At 34.1% G+C, this 25445-nt stretch overlaps 2 protein-coding genes and 1 long non-coding RNA gene across 3 annotated transcripts; 2 read left to right on the top strand and 1 right to left on the bottom strand.

The window, feature by feature from the left end:
* Nucleotides 1-717: 717 nt before the first annotated feature.
* Nucleotides 718-13352, top strand: LOC136274328 (uncharacterized). Its single transcript, XM_066080847.1, has 2 exons — nucleotides 718-771; nucleotides 10756-13352. The coding sequence occupies exons 1-2, from the start codon at nucleotides 749-751 to the stop codon at nucleotides 11129-11131; spliced, it is 399 nt and encodes a 132-aa protein (XP_065936919.1). The 5' UTR covers nucleotides 718-748; the 3' UTR covers nucleotides 11132-13352.
* A 2623-nt stretch (nucleotides 13353-15975) lies between these two features.
* LOC109619401 (uncharacterized) lies at nucleotides 15976-17097 on the bottom strand. The gene is made up of 2 exons (XR_004596915.2): nucleotides 16784-17097; nucleotides 15976-16224 (listed from the first exon to the last, which is right to left on the bottom strand). It is a non-coding gene; the product is annotated as an uncharacterized lncRNA (long non-coding RNA).
* A 316-nt stretch (nucleotides 17098-17413) lies between these two features.
* On the top strand, nucleotides 17414-23204 carry LOC105333332 (uncharacterized). The gene is made up of 2 exons (XM_066080845.1): nucleotides 17414-17577; nucleotides 20851-23204. Exons 1-2 carry the CDS (start codon nucleotides 17501-17503, stop codon nucleotides 22874-22876), a joined length of 2103 nt encoding a protein of 700 aa, XP_065936917.1. The 5' UTR covers nucleotides 17414-17500; the 3' UTR covers nucleotides 22877-23204.
* The last annotated feature ends 2241 nt before the right edge of the window (nucleotides 23205-25445 follow it).

The following is a 25445-nucleotide window of genomic DNA, read 5'->3' as shown; positions in this document are numbered from 1 at the left end:
AATAACGGTAATTGATTTCATCAGTAAGGGAATGTAAATATCAGTATTGAATGATTTATTTTTTGACGTCGTGAAAAAGCCGAAGAATTGCTGAAGAATAAATACTTTTTAAAAATGTATCTTGCAAATTTATCACTTTAAAAGAAATTAAAATTCCTGCTCTAGTCTTAACAATTATTAAATAAAAAAAATTAAAAAATAACATTAAACAGAAGTATTTTGCATCATTTATGAGTATTAAAAAGCAATAATTTTGAAACATAGCAACGAACAAGTAAACCAATTTTGTTCTGTTAAAATATCTCTATTTTGATTAAACTGAAGCCATTAATCTTCATTATTCGAGATTTCTTTGAGTCAAATTTATGTGAAATATTTTTGAAGTTTATAAATGTAACGTTTAAAGCCGTTGGGGCGCCTGAAATTTTTTTTTATTTGACTATCTCTAACTGTTTAATTTTAATTAAAAAGTTATAAAATAATTGCTGTTTTTAGCTTTAATAAAAATAACATATTTAATGAAATCTATTTCTGACTGAGTCAATAGAGACAACCCCAGTCGAAGTTAAAGTGTAGAGGGTAAAGAGGCGTGTTCAGCAAAGCGAGTGCTCGCCAAAATTTGTGTTACGGGTGAAGGGATTTTTGGCGAGCGCTTAAGAGAACTCGCTCTGTTGAATACGCCTCGGGTACAATGTATGAAATTGAAAATTACCAGTCTATAAATAGCATAAACATTGTTCACCTTAAAATGGAGTCTCTCCACCAAGGAATGTAAGTGTATAAAATCTTATATTATATTTCAAATGTAGACAGGTAGAATAGATTAGAAAAAAAAATAGAATATTTTTTGAATAAGAATTAATATAATAAATAAATAATATATGAAATATAGACAGAATAGATTAGCCTGAACAGTATAGAATTATTTTTCAAATAAAGTTTTCAATGATATGACACAGGTGGCACCCGACGTTTCAAATATTTCTTTTTATAATAAATAGTTCACTTTTACAATATTGCACTATGTTCCTGACTATAGTCACAAGATTTGAGTGGAAGTTAAAACAAAATGAAAGTTGATCAATACCCGTAAAAGGGAAATTCCCATGCTTAAAATAGCCTAAGGTTTTCAATGATATGTAGTTACCAGGTACATAAATAAAAATCTGACAGTACTAGTTGCTCCTACATCTTTTTGGTCGTAGTTCCATTGTATTGAATAAAATACCGAACAAGAGAGTTTGCGACCCAAACAGTACAGGTACACTCGGGGTTTGAAAAAGATAGACTAATAAAGCCGTTTTTTTCTGTGACATCCTTGTATAAATTTGTCATTTTGTATATAAACCGGGAATTAGTTGTTGTTGAACTATCCGTGAAGTTAATATTTTATCCGATTTATCTAATCTCATTTATCTTAAATAAAAAGCAATCGAAAATGACAAGCAGGTTATATATACATAGACTTCAGCTTAAGATATATTCTATGTGTAAATGAGCAGCAGAATAAAAAATTAAACTTATGCAAAATAAAAGTTTAATTTCTTGCAGTACCCGTTGTAATTGACATTTTTTAGTAAATTGTGTAAAGCAACCCTAAGTTATAACATCTAATACCATCTTGACAGCTGTATGTACATGAATTGACCATTATTCACTCAAACAATTTATATACAATGGTATATGGGTACAAAATTGTGTGATTTGCACTTAATCTTAATCGTAATTACATTTAAAGAAAGTTATACATAATAATTATACATAATACATGATACAACATTATATTTGTACATTCCAAATATTTTTTGCATGTAAAGTGTGTGAAAAGATACTGCAGTTATAAGTCTGTAACACACACCAGCGGCGTAGCGTGACCCAAATATGACGCGCGAAGCGCGGAAGGGGGTAGGTGCGGGAGGGGGTACCCCCCTCCCGCCGGGGGGGGGGGGGGTTAGGGGGGCCTCCCCCTAGAAATTGTTTTTAAAAGGACGCAAAAATACCACTTTTGAGAGTAAAAAATTGTTAGTTTCAACAAATTAGTAATGAGTGTTTTTAGGGAATATTATGTATATTTAAAATATTTTATTTACTATTCTCAATCACTACATTCATTTCGAAATAAAAGCAAACCAAACGTATATGTTTCGTTATTGAAATATACACCGTATCATTAACCATACTCTGCATGTTTTTGTAAACAAAACCAACAACCTATATCAACTTCTTTATAAGTCATAACTGATACGCCACATGTACATATATTTCTAGGAGTAATATGTTTTTAGTGATAAAAAAACTTCTTGGTTAGCTTTTCGTGGGTTCCAGACACAGTTTACAGCAATCGCATGCATGCAAAAAAAAAATGTCGATTGATATTACATATGTTTACTGTAATATCATTCGGCGCTTTTTAGCGTCAATAAAGGTTCTGATGGCTTCGTCGTAATCAAAATTGAAAGTTTTGTGGACATGCATCAGCGCAAGGCCAGAAAACCTCTCCTGTCCCATAGTGGCCCGTAAATACGACTTTATTCTCTTCATAGCACTGAATGAGCGTTCAGCAGAAGCTGTGGAAACGGGCATTGTAATGAGGATGAGCAAAACTTTATAGATGTTTGGAAAGAGGACAGGATTGGTATGTTCAAGGGTGGTTGAAAGGTTATCAGGCTTAACATCACTCATCTGCCATCTGGTTTCCATCTTTTGATTTCTTCATCCAGTTGGTTAAAGTGCGGAAGATGGACACCGTAATGTTGAGCAATATCAGCTTGTTTTTGGTTTGTGAGTTCTTGAAGTCTGGAAGGGATCAGTGCCTGTGCATGAAATCTATTCTCTGGCACAAGAAGGCGATCAGTGATTTCCGCAACCAAGTGGTCAAGGAACGGATAAAACACAGCCCGTTTATAGTACTGGGGAACATTATCTGCTGGGACATTAACCCTGTGTCGCTGCCTTTGGGCATTACGTGGACTCTGTATTACTACATCATGCTTATTAGCAATAGCTTCAGCCTTCGCATACAACTCATCCCACACGGTATCATCATTCCTTTCAGATTGTAGGAGCTCTTTGACAACATTAGCCTCCTTAACTGCTTCGACCAGATCAATGGATTTTAACTGCAACAACTTCGACAACTGCGTTGTGCTCTGGATGAGATGTTCTGCCGTAACCAGACAAATGATAAAAGGAAACGAAAGCATGTTGTTCAAGTGGGATTGGGCTTTCGTGTCTCCTTCGTCGATGAGATTGGATAAAGCATCAACGACCACGTCAAAGCTAGCTAGGAACGTGTAAAGAGCATCACCTCTAGCTGACCAGCGAGTCTCACATAGCTCCCTCAACTTTGTCCGCTTCTCAAGCTCATGTGGTGTTGCCTCTAAGCTAGTTCGGAATTGGTGTGTACGTTTTGCAGAATACGAAAATGCAAAGTTTATTTCTTGCACCGTGTCCATCATGTTTCTTATCATCATTTCATTCGATGCATGTATAATGGCCAAGTTTAAGCAGTGCGCATGACAGTGAACATAAATTGCCTCTGGATGTAGTTCTCGAATTCTAGCTTGAACTCCTTTGCGACAGCCTCTCATGTTTGACGCGCCATCATATCCCTGACCTACCATATTTTCTACGCTTATTCCAAACTCTCGCAGTGCCCTAAGAAATAATTCTGCAAGGGCTTCTCCTGTTGTAGACTCCGCTTTAACAAATCCAAGAAATTCCTCCCTCATGACATTTTCATAATAAAACCGAACGCAGATAGCTACTTGTTCAGCAGTGGACCTGTCTGTTGCTTCATCTGCAATTAAAGAAAAGCATTTAACAGAGTTGCATTCATTCACAATTTTACTTCTAATCTGTTGCCCAAGGAGAATGACAATTTCATTTTGAATATCGGGACTAGTATATTTCATAACAGTGGAGGGATTGCTCAGGTGTTCTGCTAGGTCTTTGTCGTCTAGTGCCAAGAATGTCAAAATCGCATAAAAATTACTGTCGTCCTGGGTATGCCCTCGAAGTGGAATGTTTTGCGATCCACACAAAGCGATAGCCCTCATTATTTTCCGGAGGATTCCTCTGTTTTTCTGGACAGTTTCGTGGTGTTTTGAAGAGATCTGGTCTATGATGCTCTTTTTTTGTTGGAGTTCGGTTGCCAGGAAGTGATCTGCCAAGGACATACAGTGATTATGGGGTGATCCAGATCGAGTGTGCCTTAATATCAACGAACCAAAATTTTTCCAGTCAGATACAGGTGTTCTACTAAACGTTTTTTCTTTAGGATCATTGGAAAAAAGAAAGCAAGGCGCACAGTAAACGGCGTCTACAGAAACTGAATACCTCATCCAAGAGTTCTGAATGAGAACATCTTTATTTAGTCGTCTCATGGAACTGCCAATTTGCCTAGAAAAAAAAATACCCCGTTTAAAATTTTACGATTCATGTTCATCTTCTATATACATAATCAGACGGTGTATTGAAAACAGTTTTTGGTTCTTATAATTTGCTTGTAATTTACATTTCCGGTACTTGTTCTATTCATTTAGTACTAATTATGAAATTCAAAATAATCTAATATTTGATTACACCTTCTGGAAAACCCCCCATATAATTTCGGCCTAAGAAACATGCAAACAAAAAAAATGAACCATTACATATCTTCCTTTTTTTAATACGGATATTTTAAATATTCTTGATTAATCATAAGCCTATCTAATATTTTTTTTTTAAACAACTGACATTGTTCCCGATGTTTAAATCTATGAGCGGATTTAGTGGGGAGATGAAGTTGAGGACTCTACCTCTTTTCTTAAAAAAACTGTTTTATGTCTGGAGAGTCACCCCTTCCCATGAAAAATATCTGGATCCGCCCATTTTGATAATGTACAGTTTACGTTTGATGTCAAAAGTTAAGTTATAAACTAAGTGCGTGTGAATTTTAACATAAATATACTAAATATATACATACTTGGCCGGGAATGAAACATCAAAGGGTTCCCATTTTGCTGTTAGAAACTCGACTTTCTCTGTATCAGTCATGGATAACGGCTTCAGAGAGTACGGGTCTTTGTATGGGGTTGTAATCTTGATAGATTCGGAGGGCCCAGCACTCTGGGTAACTGGTTGACTGTCACTCTGAGTTTCATTCTCCAAGGATTTAGTTTTTGGATGAAAAAAATCGTTAATTTTTTGCATTTTCCCTCGAGTTTAAAAGAAATTAAATCGGAAGTATAATTCTAATGCTAATTAAAGAACCGACCCTGTGCAAGTATGACAATTACTGCTTTCGATTTGTTTTATAATTTTTTAACTAATCAAAGTTAATGTCAGCTTTGTTTTAAATTTAAAATTGTACACAAATTTTAAATTTTGCTTTACAAAATTATGTGTAGGCAATTGCCTTTTTGCCTTATAGTACGCTACGCCACTGCACACAGGGTACTCAAAGGTTAGATTGACTAGTTTCATTATGACGTCACAAACGTTGAACGCTGTAAAATGCAACGTCACAAACGATAATCAAAGTTCACGTTTGTGGCTGTTACAGTGGCTCTTCCATTAATATGAACTTACCCTTAGGATATAACATAAATGTTGACCTATAAATGACATTTGCAGACAAGGCAAGAAGTTAAAAAAAATGTAAATATAAGCATTTAATCATTATTTTTTTGAAAGATATAGTCTCATAATTGCAGCGGTGTGTGCAAACAACTTTTCATAACGCGCTAGCGCGCGTTACTCAATTTGTATGCACATATCGCTGCAGTTATGAGACTATATCTTTCAAAAAACAATGATTCGATGCTTAAATAATATAGAGTCAATAATATTGACACTATGAGTAAAAAAAGAAAAAACGAAAGAAAGAAAGCGATTTAAAAAGTGGGGTGTTTCCCCCTCCCCTCTTTTTGGCAGCTGGTACTTTTCTTAACTTTATATGGAATGGAATGGAAATTTCATGGATTTGCCCCCCCCCCCCCCCCTCCCCTCCACTTTTTTAGGAGCTTGCCATAAATGAACCCGCGAATAAGGAATGATTTGATTTGAACATATTTTATTGTGTAAATAACACACAAGGATCGGAAACAAAGTTCTTACAACTTACAAGTTCCTCTCCTAATGATAATACATACAATGTATACAATTGACATAGTATTATTACATGTTACTTATAGCTATTGACTTTATGATTATTAAATTCATAGACATGCATTTACAAAGTACTTGCAAATATATAGTATATAACGTTAATATACAGTATAAAGAGCAAAAGCAAAAAGGCACTTCCAGGCTCTTTAATGAACTTTTGAACTGCTGAAAAAATAAAGCAGTTTGTATTTTAAGACAATTGTCACTACCCCAAAGAGGCAAATGTGAGTTAATTGAAATTGTTTCTTCAAGCCTATTAAAAAGTAATTCAAAAAGATTGTTTGTAGCATTTACATAATTCTTGCATACAAAGAAAAAAGTGATAAACCTCCCCTTTTTGACCACAATTACAATTGGATGATTCAATAATGTTTCTTCTATACAAATCTTAATTCAAAATACAGTTGTGTCTCAACTTGGTACGTAAAGTATTAATAGTGCACTTACCAAAAGAATAATATTTTGGAGGTTGAGGAATACTTTCAGTAATGTTTTTCTTGAATATGTTGAGAGACGTTACTTCTAATTTCCGAATGGTGTCAGGTACAAAAGATTTTTTTGTAAAGTTCTAATCTGCTGATTGGAACACTATAATTTTCGCTATTTCTTGCGTGATATATTGAGTTATTTTATGTTACAGGAGGAATAATGTTGCTCAAGTACTCGGGTACTTGATTTGTATGAATTTTAAACATGGTTATTAATTTAGCCTTATTTCGTCGACTGGCTATAGGTTCCCAGCCAGTTTCTGTGAGAGAGATTCTGTAGATGCTAAAATGGGTAAACCAGTAACAATCCATGCAGCACTTAATTGAACTTTTTCTAATCTCTCCATGTCAAACATATTGCAACCGTCCCATACTACAGAAGCATATTATATTCAAGAACTGGTCTAATAAACGTGATATACATTATTGATAAATTAGTTCTACCTAGAGTAAAATATAGTTTTTTCAAAAGTCCTAATTTTTTGTATGCACTGTTTACTATATTATAAATATATTGAAACCAACCTAAATCATTAGAAAAAAGTAAACCAAGATGTCTGTGGGTTGAAAAATAGTCCATTTGACATCCTTGAAAAAATACATCTTGAGATATATTGACAAAACCGCCAAAAAATAAAGATATTTGTAACAAAATGCACAAGTACCAGACTACATAAAGAGAGATATCTTAGTGATAGTGTCGTAATGTTATGCGGATGACTTGACGGAATGTTGATATAAGCACGTCTGGCATATATCTTTAATCTATATATTTAGCTACTTGAGTTATACAGTCAGTTCAAGCATATCTTTTACAACATACACCATAGCATAGCATAGCATTGAAATCTCATGGCAAAGCATTGAAATCTCATAGCATAGCATTGAATCCCAAAGCATAGCATTGGAATCTCATACCATAGCATATAATCTCATTTGTCATAGCATACCATAGCATACCATACAACATGATTTTAACTCGGTAATAAATGTTGTTCTTTGGAGGAATAAATGCTCACATTGCGGATAAATGATTAACTTTCGCATTTATCATTTTACTTCCATATGTGCAAAACTCTTCTGTGTATGGAGGCGTTTTTGTTCAAATATCATAGCGTACCATAGCATGTCCTTCATTTCAATTTCTCATAGCATAGCATCCAAATCTCATAGCATTGATTTAAAATCTCATAGCATATCACTAAAATTGCATACCATAGCATAGCATTAAATTGTAATAGATATGAAAAAATTGACTGTATTGACAAAACCGCCAAATAATAAAGATATTTGTAACGAAATGCACAAGTAGCTGACTACATAAAGAGAGATATCTGAGTAATTGTGTCATAATATTATGTGGATGACTTGAAGGAATGTTGATATTAGCAAGACTGGCATGTATCTTCAATTTATAGATACAGCTACTTGAGATATATTGCCAAAACTACAAAAAGATGAAGATATTTGTAACAAAATGCACAAGTAGCTGACTACATTAAGAGAGATATCTAAGTACCTGAGTCGTAATATTATGTGGATGACTTGAGGGAATGTTGATAATAGCATGTCTGGCATATGTCTTCAATTTCAAATTTACAGCTTCTTGAGATATATTGACAAAACCGCCAAAAAATAAAGATATTTGCAACAAAATGTACAAGTAGATGACTACATATTGAGAGATATCTGAGTAATTGTGTCGTAATATCATGTGGATGACTTGACGGAATGTTGATAACAGAATGTTTGGCATATATCATCAATTTAAATATACAGCTACTTGAGATATATTGACAAAACCGCCAAAAAATAGAGATATTTGTAACAAAATGCACAAGTATCTGACTACATTCAGAGAGATATCTGAGTAATGGTGTCGTAATATTATGTGGTTGACTTGAAGGAATGTTGATATTAGCATGTCTGGCATATATCTTCAATCTATATATTTATCTACTTGAGATATATTTACAAAACCGCCGAAAAATAAAGATATTTGTAACAAAATGCACAAATAGCTGACTACATTCAGAGAGATATCTGAGAAATGGTGTCGTAATATTATGTGGATGACTTGAAGGAATGTTGATTTTACCAAGACTGGCATTTATCTTCAATTAATACATACAGCTACTTGAGATATATTGACAAATGACTGTGATATAGTGCAATGTACATCTTAAGAACACAAATAGAAATCCTAGGTATGTGTTCTCACATGGACAGTAACAAGTAACTAGAAGCCAAGTTTCTTTCATCTCGTAGCCAGGTACTAGTAGCTAGCTCTTCTTACTTCTCGAAGCCAGTTACTAGTGGCCAGTTACGAGTAGCCAACTTTGATTTTATCTCGTAGCCAGTTACTAGTAGCTAGGTTTTCTTACTTCTCATAGCCAGTTACTAGTAGCCAGTTACTAGTAGCTAACTTTCCCTATCTCATGGAGAAGTACGGACTACGATCCTCCGCCTATCACAGTGAGCTACGTTGTCACATTAGAGTACGCGTGAATAAATCTAACTCTTTGACAATAATTAATAAAGTAAAATGTTTTTGGTGAAAATCACAAATTTGACCCATTATGGGTCTAGACTCCATATTAATAAATCAATACTATAAATCAAAAGAAACTTATTCTTTAAAAGTATTTTTAGGATGGATTCAGGACCCATTCATTTCAGTGGTCGATTTTTTTTCTTTTAATTATGCTCAAATAATTTTTTTATCAAATGAAGAAGCATGAATATAAAAGCAATAAAGTGACATATATGTGGATTATTGACGTTGAGGGTAATAGAAATAAGGTTGAGGCGCTTAGAGTCGTAAAGTAAAAACAATAGATAGGTGTGCTGTATTCCCGAAGGTCCACGAATTCCATTCTCTCACCAGAGGTCGTGCTACACAAGTTTCGCTTACAGATGTGAAAGCGAAACTTATGTAGCACGACCTCTGTCGAGAGACTGATGCAATTTCAGGAAAATAAAAGGCAATTGATGCAGAATTCCGAATTTATTGGACGAGACTCATGAATGGCAACAGTTTCATGAAATAACAATCAAACAGACTTGTTTCTAACGAGACGGATATGGACGATATTGGCCTCCGAAATCAGACTCTGGGTGAGTCGGTAGAATGTCCGCCGTATTCCATACTGACTATTGACAATTGTACATAACTATATATAAGAATCTGAACAATGAGTAAACTTGACAGGTGATGAGATTAAGTAGACTGAGTGAAAGATTCACAGATATAGAATAATTGAATAAATTCAATGAGTCTTTGATGTCCTATATATGAAAAACAGATAATTGCACAATGTTAATTACACACGTTCTGTCTCTTTAATTGAATCACAGAGTCCGAAAAGTGTCAATCACTAATTGAATAAGTAGCTTTATACGAAATACAATGTGATAATATATTATTAAACAGATGTTGAATTTTCAAAGTATTGTTTTGTTATCGGTATTGTTTATTTGCTAAAATTCACATGAATTATAAGCAATGACGATGACAATTTCTTTATTCTCTGAACTGCATAAATTACAGTGTTGAGAAAAATCTGCAGTTGTAACATGTGAACATAATTATAAACATATCCATACACTCCATTTATATATATATATATATATATATATATATATATATATATATATATATATATATATACATACATACATATATATATATATATATATATAGATAAAAATTAAATAAGAAAACACGAAAAACGTTCAATATAGCTTAAGCGCTTTTATTTTAAAATCTTCAGAAGCTATATAATGAAGATTTTAAAATGAAAGCGCTTAAGCTATATTGAACGTTTTTCGTGTTTTCTTATTTAATTTTTATCTATAACTCGCCGACCACTGAGATTTTATTGTGTTTATTTATATATATATAAATCCCCCCCGGTTGTACCTGTGTCGCAAACTCTCTACTACGCTTTAACAATAGGACTACGCTCAAAAACATGTAGGGACCACCCTACATTGATACTTTTAAATCTAAATGCAGACACAATGAATAAATTAGCTATTCGTTAATAAGAATACTGTAAGAGAGAAAAAAAAATTGTAGCTGTCAATGTTTATGTATTGTTATTGATATTGACAGGTGTGAGGGACTGCAGCACATGTCCGAGTCAGTGTTTGTGGGAATGTGTGAGATAGTGGGGACCTCACAACAGGTCGCCATCAGGAGGGAGACAGAGGACACCATGGAGATGGTGGATAGACGACTGACACCTTCTGATGGGAGAATTAGGATGGTGAGTGGCAGTTACACAGAAGGGTTCAGATTGATTGGATCAGATATTGACTGGATGTTCTGGCCAAACAACCACCGGGTGATCATGGACAAGTCTCAGTCTGAGTATTACAACACAGCCAATACAATCTTGATTCTCTCTGACAGTTCTGAGAGTCCACCAGGATTCACTCTACTTCAGTTAATGACACCAACAACATACAGAGAAGTCCAATCAGCATGAGTCAGAATGAAGAACAGAGTCTATATATCTAGTTCTATATACAGACAGTTAACTTGTTCAGCAGCAATGCCTACTTCTACTGAACATGGACCCTGTGGTAGTGGTAATATAGCAGGGATATTAGAATATGACAATGCCCATTGTTTTGTTTGTGACTTTTGGCCTCAGTCTGCCTCCTCGTGGATAGACAGATGTTACTCATGGCCTGATCCTGAAGTTGTTCATGATATTGTCAGAAATGGGTGTCACTTTGTAGCTATTGGACACCCATTAGGACCAAATGAAAACCTACAGTGGAGATTTTCTTTTTCTCTGGCAGAATGTAAACTTGTGTACTCAATGAACCACAGTCAGTTTTTGATATACGGATTGTTGAAATGTTTTTTATAAGAAGTGATCAATCAACAGTCAGAAGAAACCAATAAACTGCTGTGTTCCTATCACATGAAGACAACCGTTTTTTGGGCGATTCAACAAAACACACTATCTCACTGGTGTCCACAAAATCTCATAGCTGGTTTTTGGATATGCTTTAAACTTCTCCTTAAATGGGTGTATGAGGGGATCTGTCCAAACTTTTTCATCCCACAAAACAACCTGTTTCTGGCAAAGGTCCATGGCCCAACACAAAACAGATTGTTCTTACAGTTACATGAATTATACAAAAAAGGTATTGCCTGTCTGTTAGGGTGTTCTTCTATCAGGTCCTTCATCACTGATATCCTGTATAATCCTAGACTTTCAATTTGTACAAATGAGAATGTAATGAGGTCTGAAGTTGATTTTGATCTGGAACTTTTCAAACAATGTTTTATAATTGAGATTTCTATCACAGACTTTCGTTTACTTTTAAAAGCTATAAAAATAGTGGAGCAGTTGGTACATTCTCCTCTGCATCAGCATCAAGATGCCATTTTACGGAAATTGTCATCCTCCTTCTTTAAAAATACTGCATTTATATTACATGAAATGAACACTATCGCAGTTGTTAACAAACATGTATATATTGCTAACAAAATATCCTGTCTCATGCTGAAATTATCTGCCAGGTTTGGATGTATATCCGATATGTTGTACATTGCCATGTTTTATTACAAGACACTCAGATACAGGGAAGCTTTATCTGTTATAGAGATAACAAAAGTCAAGTTAGCACAGCCATATTTGATGTATAAACATGTAGACAGAGAGAGGTATACTGAGGCTGTAGGGGGACAGTCCTTGTCTACAAAGATGAGACAGGCTGTAGCAATGGATATCAAACTTGACACTGAAATCTGTTATATCAGTGAACTAATACCAGAACAACAGTCTGCTCAACAGAACAGAGGTGATACATTATATATCCCAGTGATTGTAATGTTACACTTCCTAGAGTTCCTGTGTTACAAACATATTGATACAACATTATCACAAGCAGCTCTAAATGATCTACAGGTCCTAGTCCACCATGATCAGGGACTGCATGTAAATGGTTTACAAAGAGACATCTCATGGGGGATCCTGGGAATTTGTCAACAGATCACAGGGAACCTCCAGGCTGCTCTATACTCATACCAACAGTCACTCACACAATATCCATTCCACAAAATACAAACTGCTACACAGAAGAGAATACAGGATGTGATTCAGTCCGTACAACTACAGTAAATAAACACTATGTCTTGATTGGAAAATAAGAACATATTTATGCTGGGTATGATTAATTTCCACACAGAAAAATAATAATTTTTAGGGGAACATCTCCAGATTAATATTTATTTACTAGAAACATCAATATTTATATTTGATCAGTGCAAAGTGGTTTAATATCAATTAATATGTTGCTATTATTGTTGTACATGTGCTTATGGTTAATTAAACAATACCCAACTCAATAAGTTCACATTGAAATATTATTCTGAATTATTTCAGTGATCCTCAAATTTGTTTTCATGTTTTTGTTGCGATACTGAACAAAAATCTATAAATAATATAGCGATTCCCATTGTATTATATGTATTTCAAACATAATATTTACATATTCAAAGAACCTTTGTCATTCTTTAAAAATCCACTTTATTTTATTTGTGTTTTTTTTTGGCCAACGATGAAAAATTAGTTTTTAACTACCGGTACATGTAGTTTATATCGGTTTGTTTGCTTTCGAATGTACAAACCTTAAGTTTCAAATGCATTGTTAATGTCAACTCTAACACCTAAAATAAATATTGTAAAATCATTTGTTGTTTTCCCGGGGGTCATTTTTCAACGATGAATATCGACCCGGGGGTCGTTTTTTTTAAACGTTGAAAATTGAGACCAAAATCGTGAAATTTATACCCGGGGTCATTTTTCAACGGTATAAGAAAGATTTTTCTAAACTCTGATGACCTCGACACGTTGAAAATTGAACCTGTTGAGAATTGACTTCAACATCAGAGTTTTGATCTGAACTGGAACTTACTCTACACGGTTTAAATGTACAATCATGCACATATTTGAAAGTTTCAGTTTTAAAATGTTCATACTGTCCGATACATATGCGAAAGTGGCTAATTTCTTTCAGGTTGATATGTCCGATTAATCATTTAGTTTTGAGACTGAAAATATGATATCCATGTATTATTATAATGCTATGTGAATAAAGCTAAGAAGATGACCATTTGCTTCGGAATGGAACAGGCGAGTAGGGCTAGAATACTTTTTGACATAGATGACATGGTTTTCATTCATTCGTGTGACAGAATTTGAAGTTTAAACTTGTCATAATCTCTGATAAATATATCTAACAAATATATTGCCCCTTATCGTCAATTTTAAGGCAATTCAACAGAGCTCTATTTGACAGGCACATGACGTTGTATATTTTTCTAATAATTGAAAATATATAACCTCTATACTGTTTTATTGGGTAAATGGTATATATATTGATATCAAGACAAAAGGATTTAATGTCAGATACCTATGCTTAATTTGAAGAAATCAGAATATTTCCCTGACAAAATAATAAATGAATGGTTGTCATATTTTTTCCCGTTTTTATATATACTGTTTTATACGTATATACACAGCATATACATATTTACATATGTTTTTAATTTTTTTTACGAGTTAACAATAATTTTTCATCAACTTGTCATATTAACTTTATTGAAGCACCATCCAATTTTCTGCATTGACAGTCATAATTCTTTTAAAAAAATGCAATTTATTTTTATCATTTTGAGTTTTCAATTCCATTATTTACCTGTAAATTAGAAACACAGGCAACTGACGGAATATATTTTCTCAAAATTGAAAACATATACCCTCTACAGCAAAAATGTTATCAATTTTTAAAAAAGTAGGTTTGCATCTAAATATACAGTCGGAGGATGGTTGATCTAATTATTTCAATAGTATACATGAAAAGGCATACAAAAAGTTGAATATATTAAGATTTCTCAAGCATACAATTTTTTTATTGATAGATTAACACTTGTTAAAATTCGGCTTTTATCAGACCTAGATTGGAATATGGTGGTGTTGTTTTGAACAGCTGTATCAGGGAAAATCCGAATTGCTTATTAAACATGTACAAATTGAAGCAACCAGGACAGTGACAGGGATCAGTGACAGGGATCAGAGTTAATTCTTTTAAAATCATTTTATATAATGAGCTTAATTTGGAAACCTTGCACTCTCGAAGGGATAAATATAAACTAATTATATTCTACAAGATGGTTTAGCAACACAAGATATGTAAGATTGAATTAAATCATATTTTCTAACTAAACTTGCATATAATCTTTGGTCGAATGAGCTCTTTTCTTATCTACCATTATATACTTATTACAATAGCTTTGTTCCGTCTACATGTAAATTATGGAATAATCTTAATGCAGAAAAGAAAATTTCATCAACTTTATCTTTCTTTTAAGTCAAAACTTAAAATACAAAATATACCAAGAACTTACAAACCTTTCAGTTAAGACTATAGAAAATATTATTTTACATCAATTACGGAATAAAGCTAGTAAAGCTTACTTATTTAAGGATTTTTTTTAACTGATGAGAGTCGATGTTAATACTGTGAGTCTGAATCTGATGGAAATGTGATTTTTTTCTCCTGGATATCCAAGGTAAACTCAACAAAAAGACGAACTTTTTAAACAACTCAATTACATTAGTGTACCTTTTTATATGAACTATGTACTTTATGGTAGTTCTGCTTTTTCATTCTTTTTGATTCTCTTAATCAAATAGTTATTACATATTTCAAGGGATATTATGTAGTTTCAAAACATTATTATTTAATGTAAATCATGTAAATCTAAAGAATAAATATGTAAAAACTGATAATTTTAATTAAATAAACTCAAGTTATAGATAAACTCAAGGTTGATTTGTGCTTCTTTGTTGTTGAATTTTGAACCGGTTCCATGATCAAAATTCCACGATGCGGGTCAATTTTCAACGGAGTCGGGTCTTTATTCAACACCTTTGGTCTCAATATTCAACGTGGAAAAATGACCCCCGGGTCAATTTTCAACCCGGGTCAAAATTCTTCGTTACAGATTTCCCCCCGAATTTTTAACCCCCATCCCCCTCTTGTTACCCCATTTTTCTCAAGGGAATAATGTTTTGGAATCAGCAGTTTCTGTATTTTTCTTTATATATTCCTATGTAAAAAGTTAATATTTTCATTTTCCATCTAATAATTTGATAAGACATACATGAAACTAGTCTTATCTTTTACATTTGTCAGAAATTCCATCTCAAAAACTGATACCCTTTGTAAAATGTTTTCTAGATCCAAAATTGTCATCACAAATTATCTTGAAGTCAAAGGCCTGAATGACAACTCCAGTACTAGTAACACATTAAGTTATATAGATCTCCTTTATTTTACAATCAAAACGTTCAAAAGGAAAAGCAGAGGGCTAAATGAAACAAACTTCTAATTATCAGTGACACATGATAATAAAGAGCCCTTCTTAACACAGACCATAGTTTACTATACAGATTATGCTACACAGTCATTCTTTTGTCGTTTAGTCCGTTTTTTTCGACCTTTGCCTCGAGCAGCTCGCTGGGCAGCAAATTCTTCCTTGAAATCTGCATGGTAATCCCTGGGAATAAAAAAAGACACGAGCCTCTAATCATCTAGGCGGTCAAACCATTCATACAGATGACAACTTGTACCTTAATTCTGTTCTATTTGAAGTATTCAGTCACACTCACAAATACAGCGATGTATAAAATGAAACATTATCTACTGTTCTATATGTAGAAAATTTAGGATCACTGTTTAAATAAGTAATGATACGTACTGATTGTTTTTCCATCCAATGGAATGTCTCAAATTTTGTTATAATCATATAAATAGGTCATATTTGTCTGTTTTCGGCTGAGTTTTCAAAGTTTAAAAATGCTTGCTTCTGTTGTCAGAAAAACGAAATATGTTAAACATATGTTGCAACCTTTTCATGGAAAACTACAGCAATTTTCTTAATGCGTGGATCTAGAAAAGGGGGGTTAAAGGAAGGGCATGTCAGAGGGGTTAAATTAGAACTATCCCAGATCCCTGCCTGGAAACAATGTATGATATCTGCGTTAAATAACCTGAATCATGATTGAAAATAAAACTTTATGTTTCAACATTTTTAATGAAAATGTAACAATTCATACCTGAACAGCCCATGCTCTCTGAGTCTGACCAGTAAAAGTGAGGCCTCTGGGTGTTTAGGGTAGTAGTTTATGATTTCCGAATCTTTGTACTTGGGCCTACTCTTTTTAGTAGAGGTCCGTGTTTGCTCTGCTTTATTTTGTATTTTTCCTTTGGATTCTGAACACCGTTATCGCAACATTTCAAAGTAGTTGTGGTATTATGGTTACCTTCGCATATTTGAAATCGTTCTGCCTGTCTTACATGCTGAGCGAATTAACGTTTGCTAACTTTTTATTGATCATTTAAAAAGATTAGAATATTTTTGTTAATGTTAATGAAAAAGTGCTTTTTAATAAATTTTTGTACGCTCTATGAAAGATAACACATACTTGCAAGAAAAAAAATACATAGTTAATATTTCTTTCACGAATTGTTAATCTAAAATTTAACATAATGACATGACTATTAATTCTGTTATAATTTATAAACAAATCAAATATAAGTCAAGTTTTAAGTTTCAAATAAATTCCTGTTTTTGGCTTAAATAAGAATAACAACATATTCGATAAAATCTATTTCTGCTCAAATAACTTCCGACTGAGTCAGTAGCGACAATCTGGTCGAAGTTAAATTACAGAGGGTTTTTCAACAGAGCGAGTGCTCGCCAAAATTTGGGTGTTGTATAGGGAATTTTAACAAGCGCTTGCGCTCTGTTGAACCCGCCTCGGGTACAATGGATGGAATTGAAAATTACCACGTCTAAAAATAGCATTAACATTGTTCACCTTAAAATGGATTCTCTCAACCAAGGAATGTAAGTGTATAAAATCTTAAATTATATTTTAAATGTAAACAGGTAGAATATATTAGAAAAGAATAGAATAATTTTCGATTTAGTATAAGAAATAAATAATATCTGACAGAATAGAATAACCTAACCAGTATAGAATAATTTACGAAATCAGGGGCTAAAGCTGGCACCCGACGTTACAAATATTTCTTTTTATGATAAAATTGCTCACAGTTACAATATTGCACTATTCCTTACTTGTCACACGAATTTAATAGAAGCTGAAACAAAATGAAAGTTAAAAAAATACCCATAAAAGGGAAATCCCCATGCTTAAAATAGCATAACGTTTTGAATGATATGTAGTAACCAGGTGCATATATAAAAATCTGACAGTACTAGTTGCTCGCGTATCTTTTTGGTCGTAGTTCCCTTGTATTATATAAAATACCGTAGTAGAGAGTTTGCGACCCAAACAGTACACAGGTACAACCCGGGGTCTGAAAAAGATTGACTTACAAATCCGTTTGTTTTTGTGACATCCTTGTACATGTATATATTTATGTCATTTTGGATCTTAAAACCAAACCGGGAACCAGTTTTTTGTTAGAATATAGGTGAAATTAATATTTTATCCGATTTATCTGGCCTTGAATAAAAAGCAATCGAAAGTGGTAACACGGTGTTTTACATATATATAAATATATATATATATATATATATATATATATATATATATATATATATATATATATATATATATATATATATATATATATATATATATATATATATATATATAGTAATTAAGCAGCGAATGATATATTCTATGTGTAAATGAGCAGCAGAATAAAAACAAACTTAAACGTTTGCAAAATATAAGTTGGATATTTACAACTGAAAACATGAAACACAATAGCCATACACACAATACCCATATTAGCAACTAAAATAATTAAAACAGACCCGTTAAGTCTGTCACTATACTTAGTCTTTAAAAATAATGTGACATATTTGTGTAAGTGTACTAGAGAATAAAGAAGTATGCATAATAAGTATTAAAGCAAGATACATAGACTTTTAATGGTAATATCCTTCCATGAGTTTCACTCATTTCAATTATGCATGTTGCCTTATCTAGAGTTTCCTTGTAGATGTAAACTAAGTATTAATGCCACCAGCGGCATCTTCTCTCTGACTGAATCAGCCAAAACTGCTCGAAAGTTGTGATTTAAGAAAGAGGTTCTCTTCAAATTAGGAATTACATTCATCTGTCAATAGTTTGTAGTCTGTCATAATCTTTTCATATTCATATGTGACCGCGTAGATTTTTACGGTGCTATCTAGAACTGCATCCACCATGCGCAGTACGAACGGGGTAGAGGAATACTGGCGCAGAGGGTACAAGTACTAAGGTGGAGGCGCGCTGTGGGCCGTAAAGTAAAAACGAAGATTAGGTGTGCCGTATACCCAAAGGTCCACCAATATGCAATTTCAGAGAAATTAAAGACAATTAATGCAGGATTCCGAATTTATTGGACGAGACTCAACGATGGCAACAGTTTCATAAAATTCTTAGTACCAAATAAACAGGCATGTTTCTAACAAGACAGATATCGCCAGTATTGACTTCCGAACTCAGACTATAGGTGAGTCGGGCGACTGGCCAAGCCTGTCCGCCTTATTCTGGACTGACTATCGACAATTGTATAACTGTATATAAGAATCTGAACAATGAGTAAACTTGACAGGTGATGGCATTAGGTAAGGTGAGTGAAAGGGTCACAGATATAAAATACTTAATAATTCAATGAGTCTTTGATGTCCTAGGTATGGAAAACAGATATTGCACAATGTTAATTGTTTTAACAGATAAGCAGTTCGTTCTTGAGACACAACACTCTGTCACTTTGAATCATAATTAGAGTCCGAAAAGTGTCAATCACTAATTGAATAAGGCCACATCAATATGAATTATTGTACGTCGGACCCCGCGCGCTCGTATTTTAACAAAACTGTACAAATAATTTTATTATTAAGGTGGCTCACTACACCGTGAAAGATTTTCTCAAATCAGCAGAAAATTTCTTGATTATGATAGATATCATAATGGATACGAAGTATTTAGGCCTAATAGGCAAAAAACCCCGCAATTTTGGATGAAAATTATAATTTCAAAAATTAAATTCAGTTAACATGTACAAAAGCTCCAGGCAGATTCGAACTCATGATCTGCGTTTCACAAGCCTGATACTTTAACCACTGAGCTATGACGATATTCATCTGAATCGATTGAAACAACAGTTCAACAAAACATTCAAATCGCCATCTTGTGACGTAGTGTCTTAAAAAGTATAAGAGTACGTGTAATGAGGTACCTTAATTTTCCGCTTCCAGAAATTCTACGCTATTTTCTGTTCTATTTCCACTTTTTTTTTTTCGTATTTTAACCAGTTTTAATATATAGATTAGGAACAAGTGAAAAAATATAATCGTCCGCACATTTTTTTATATACCGCCTAAGATTTTGCATACATATAAAAATAATATTATTATTTAATCGTTCGCCTGCTCCATCCTTTTTTTTCATTGGATGTCCGACGAGCAAGAAATTATATTGATGTGGCCTTAGTAACTTTGAACGAAATAAACTGTGAGAATACATTAAAAAACAGATATTGAATTTGAAAAGTAAAGTCCAAAATAAAATGAACAGTGAAATTTGCACGGTGATAACCTATCACTATAGTTGCTGATTGGAGCATTAATTGTGTATATGGCTACAGTGCTTCATGTTCTCAATTGTAATATTTTACTTCTATTTTGCAAATGGCATAAAACATTAGCTGTTTACATAAGACTTTATATTTAACCATTTTACAAGGTTATCATTTTCACAAACTTATTGTTCAAGGGCAGGTATTCGGCTAGAATAATTTTTTCACCGTTATTTCAACAATAACCGATTCCCGGTTGGGTTTACAGGATAGATATATATATAAGTGTGTCCTATAATTACACCATTTAAACAAACGGCATTTATGAGTCCATCTTTTTCAGACCTCCGGTTGTACATGTGTACCTTGGTCGCAACTCTCTGCTACTTTTATTTTACATATAATACAAGGGGATTACGACCAAACATATATAGGGACCACTCTACTTCTGATGATACTTTTTAATCTAAATGTAGACACAATAAGTAAATTAAGCTGTGCTGTTAAAAAGAAAATTGTAAGAGAAGAAGGATTGGAGCATCCAATGTATATAATTTTATATTGGTATTGATATTGACAGGAGTGAGGGAATGAAAAACATGTCAGAGTCAGCGTTTGTTGGACTGTGTGAGATAATGGGGACCTCACAACAGGTGGCCGGCAGGAGGGAGGCAACGGTCATCAGGGAAATGGTGAACAGACGAATTACACCTAATGATGGGATCATTCAGATGGATAGTGGAAGTAGGAAAGAAGGATTCAGACTGAAGGGATCAGATATGGACACTATGTTCTGGCCAAACAACCACCGAGTGATCATGGACATGTCTCAGTCTGAGTATTACAACACAGCCAATACAACCTTGATTCTCTCTGACAGTTCTGCGTGTCCACCAGGATTCACTATACTTCAGTTATTGACACCACCAAGATACAATGAAGTGCAATCAGCGTGTGTCAGAATGAATAACAGAGTCTATATATCTAGTTCTAAATACAGAGAGATGACTTGTACAATTGTATTTTCTGATTCCAAACTATATGGACCCGTTAGTACTGGTATTAGAAGAGGAGTAGAATATGATCATGCCTGGTGTTTTGTCTGTGACTTTTGGCCGCAGTCTGCATGCTCATGGATAGACCGATGTCACTCCTGGCCTGATCCTGAAGTTGTCAATGACATTGTCAGAAATGGATGTCACTATATACCACTAGGCGCAAGAGGACCCCTTGAGGATAAAGAGTGGAAGATTTCTTTTTCCAAAGCAGAATTTAAACTTGTGTCCTCAATGAATCACAGTCAGTTTTTGACTTATGGATTGCTTAAAGTATTCTTCAAAGAAATTATTTTTCGGCAATCAATCCGTGAAGAAACCTGTGGATTGTTGAGTTCCTATCACGTAAAGACAGCAATTCTTTGGACCATTCAACAAAACACACTACCTCATTGGAATCCACAAAATCTTTTAGCCGGTTTCTGGGTCTGCTTTAAACTCCTTCTTAAATGGGTGTATGAGGGAGTTTGTCCTAACTTCTTCATCCCACAAAACAATTTGTTCAATAGAAGAGTCCATGGCTCAGTACAAAACAGATTGTTCCTAGAGTTACATGAATTGTACAACAAAGGTCTGGCCTGTCTGTTACAGAGTTCCTCTATCAGGTCCTACATCATTGATGTCATGTACAATCCCAGACTCTCTCTTTGTACAGAAGAGATTGTTATGTCCGAAGTTGATAGTGATCTAGAACTTGTCAAACAATGTTGTTCAACTGATAATCTGATCTCAGACCTTCGTCCCCTTGTACAAGCTATACATCAAGTAGAACAATTGGTAGATTCTCCTCTGAGTCAGTATCAAGCTGTCTCGTTACGGAATCTTGCATCTGCCTTCTTTAAGAATACTGCAATTATAATACATAACATATACACTTACACGGGTGTTAACAAAGATGTATATACTGCTGACAAAATGTCCTGTCGCATGCTGAAATTAGCAGCCAAGTTTGGGTGTATATCTGACATGTTGTACATTGCCATGTATTATTACAAGACACTCAGATACAGGGAAGCTTTATCTGTTATAGAGGCGACAAAGGTCAAGTTAGCACAGCCATATCTAATGTATAGGGGACATGTAGACAGAGAGATGTTTACTGAAGCTGTAGGCGGACAGTCATGGTCTGTAAAGATGAGAGAGGCTGTAGCAATGGATATCAAACTTAGAACAATAATTTGTTATATCAGTGAACTAACACCAGAACAACAGTCTGCTGAAAAGAACAGGGAGCCTATATTATATGTCCCAATATTTGTGATGTTACACTTCCTAGAGTTCCTGTGTCACAGACACATTGATACAACACTATCACAAGCAGCTCTAGATGAGCTACTGGTCCTAGTCCACTGTGATCAGGGACTGTATGTATCTGAATACTGCAGAGACATCTCGTGGGAGATCCTGGGGATCTGTCAACAGATCACAGGGAACCTCCAGGCTGCTCTATACTCATACCAACAGTCACTCACACAATATCCATTCCACAAAATACAAACTGCTACACAGAAGAGAATACAGGATGTGATTCAGTCCGTACAATTACAGTAAATAAACACTATGTCTTGATTGGAAAATAAGAACATATTTATGCTGGGTATGATTAATTTCCACACAGAAAAATAATCAATTTTAGGGGAACATCTCCAGATTAACATTTATTTACTAGACACATCAATATTTATATTTGATCAGTGCAAAGTGGTTCAATATCAAAATATGTTGCTATTATTGTTGTACATGTGCTTATGGTTAATTAAACAATATCCAACTCAAAAAATTATTTTAATCATAAGTTCACTTTGAAATATTATTTTGAATTATTTCAGTGATCTTCATTTTTTTTTCCATGTTTTTGTTGGAATACTTAACAAAAATCTATAAATAATATAGCGATTCCCATTGTATTATATGTATTTATAACATAATATTTACATATTAAAAGAATCTTCGCCATTCTTTAAAAATCCACTTTATTTTATTTGTGTTTTTAGATCACCTGAGTCACTCAGGTGATCTATTGCAATTGGTCTTCATCCGTCGTCGTGCGTTAACAATTTTACATTTTTAACTTCTTCTTCAAAACTACCAGGCCAATTGTTACCATTTTTGGTGTGAAGCATTTCTATGGTAAGAAAAATCTAAATTGTGAAATTTATGGCTCTGCCACCCCTGGGGTGCCACGGGCGGGGCCAAATATGCAAAAAAAGCCAAATTTCTTCTTCTCTACTCCCACGATTGTGAGGAAAAAACTGGTTGCATGGTTATGATGTCCATGAGGCCCTCTACCAAAATTGTGAAATTTATGGCCCCTGGGTCAGGGGTTCTGGCTCTAGGGTGGGGCCAATATGGCCATATAGTAAAAATGTATTAAATCTTAGAAAATCTTCTTCTCTACTACCATATATAATTTTTAAAAACTAAATGCATGATTATGATGTCCATGAATCCCTCTACCTTAATTGTGAAATTCATGACCCCTGGGTCAGTGGTTCAGGTTCTAGGGTGGGGCCAATATGGCCAAATAGTAAAAATGTTTTAAATCTTAGAAAATCTTCTTCTCTACTATCATATATATCTGTTAAAAACTAAAGAACAAGGGACGTTATTAGCCGTATTTGGCCGCAAAATTTATCATATTTTCAACGTCTTAGTTTTGTTTTTTGATGTGGTGCATTTTACTAAGTTCGATACTGGCTAAATTCTACAGGCACCAAAATGACGTCATTTTTCATTATGACGTCACTAGTGTACGCTGAACATGGAATGATCTCCAAAAATCGTTATAATATATAGAAATATGAATAATCTTTGCTGAAATTAAAACCTTTCACATACATTAACCACTTTTATATTTAACATACTTATTTTCTGTATCATAACAAATTCATATACTGAAAATGGTGACGATTAATAACTGTGAACAATGTGAATTTTAGCAAAAAGGATTAGAAAATTGCACAACGCGATCCGACACGGACAGTTACTCGGCGTAACACGCGGTTTTCACCGGTGAAAGAGGGTTTATCTTATAAAAATCTAAAATAACTTTTTGTATAGGCTACGTAAGAGAAGCCAAAAGGAAAAAAGAAATAGAAATTGCAAACGAAAAATAAATACATTGATAAATAAATAAATAGAAAATTACAACACACACACTATTTAGATGTAAACGATTATATAAAATTTTTACAGTGGATTTTTGTTGAGATCATAACAGAAAATAATCGCCGACATATTGAAAGGATTGGTCAAAGCACTAATAATCTCCTCTTTAAGTAAACAGTTTATGTTTAAGTCCATTTGGATCCGTCATATGTGAACGAAGTAGTTTAACCAATCGTAAAACCAGAACAGACGTTAGACATATTGTCATATTGTCTTCGTCTTCCGTGATCTTTTCTTACTTTCGACTAGTACCGATGGTCGGCTGATTAAATAGACAAGTTCGCAATTGCTGAATATTCACCTGTAACTTCGTGGGCATTGCTTCAATTTATCGAGGAAAAGGGTTCCGCGCCTGACCGCCGCTTATATATTAACCGATAGCCGGTATATGTTAAACCTAATCCGTATACGGTTGATCGTAGCCGATTTGTCAAAATCGCCCCAAAGACCAGTTGACCCTCGATCGTCAGTCGGCCGACATTTAAGAAAATCCAATTGTCGATCGACCGAGCGACTACAGACATAAGAACTGTCTTCCGAAGGTCGGAAGATGATTGAGAATTGCTCGATGGACTACTAGTATTGAACGACTGGTTTAACTGAAGAAATCGGCCGCCGACGCAGAAAAAAAAAATTGTAACTTGGCCCGATGGACACAAAATTGGTCGGCCGACGAAAAATGAATACGACATCGTCCAAGACAACGACTGATCGATGAACTGCCGACTGTTACCTGATTAATCCCATTTTTACCCACCCCCTCCAAAAAAAAGTCCGCCGTTGCTAGTTTTTGGAAAAATGTCTCGGGTTTTACTCTATTCAGCGATATCAAATCTAAAATATTAATGAAAACAATTATACCTTCTCGATAAAAACGATAAATGCAGTTAATTTCAACTTTGGTTCATGATTTTATTATTTTCTCCCTCTCCGTAAAAAATCGAGAAGACCA

Source organism: Magallana gigas, chromosome 4, assembly GCF_963853765.1.
Source record: "Magallana gigas chromosome 4, xbMagGiga1.1, whole genome shotgun sequence".
NCBI lineage: Eukaryota > Metazoa > Mollusca > Bivalvia > Ostreida > Ostreidae > Magallana > Magallana gigas.
The sequence above is the reverse complement of the archived record's forward strand: the minus strand, read 5'-3'. Positions and strand labels throughout refer to the sequence as shown.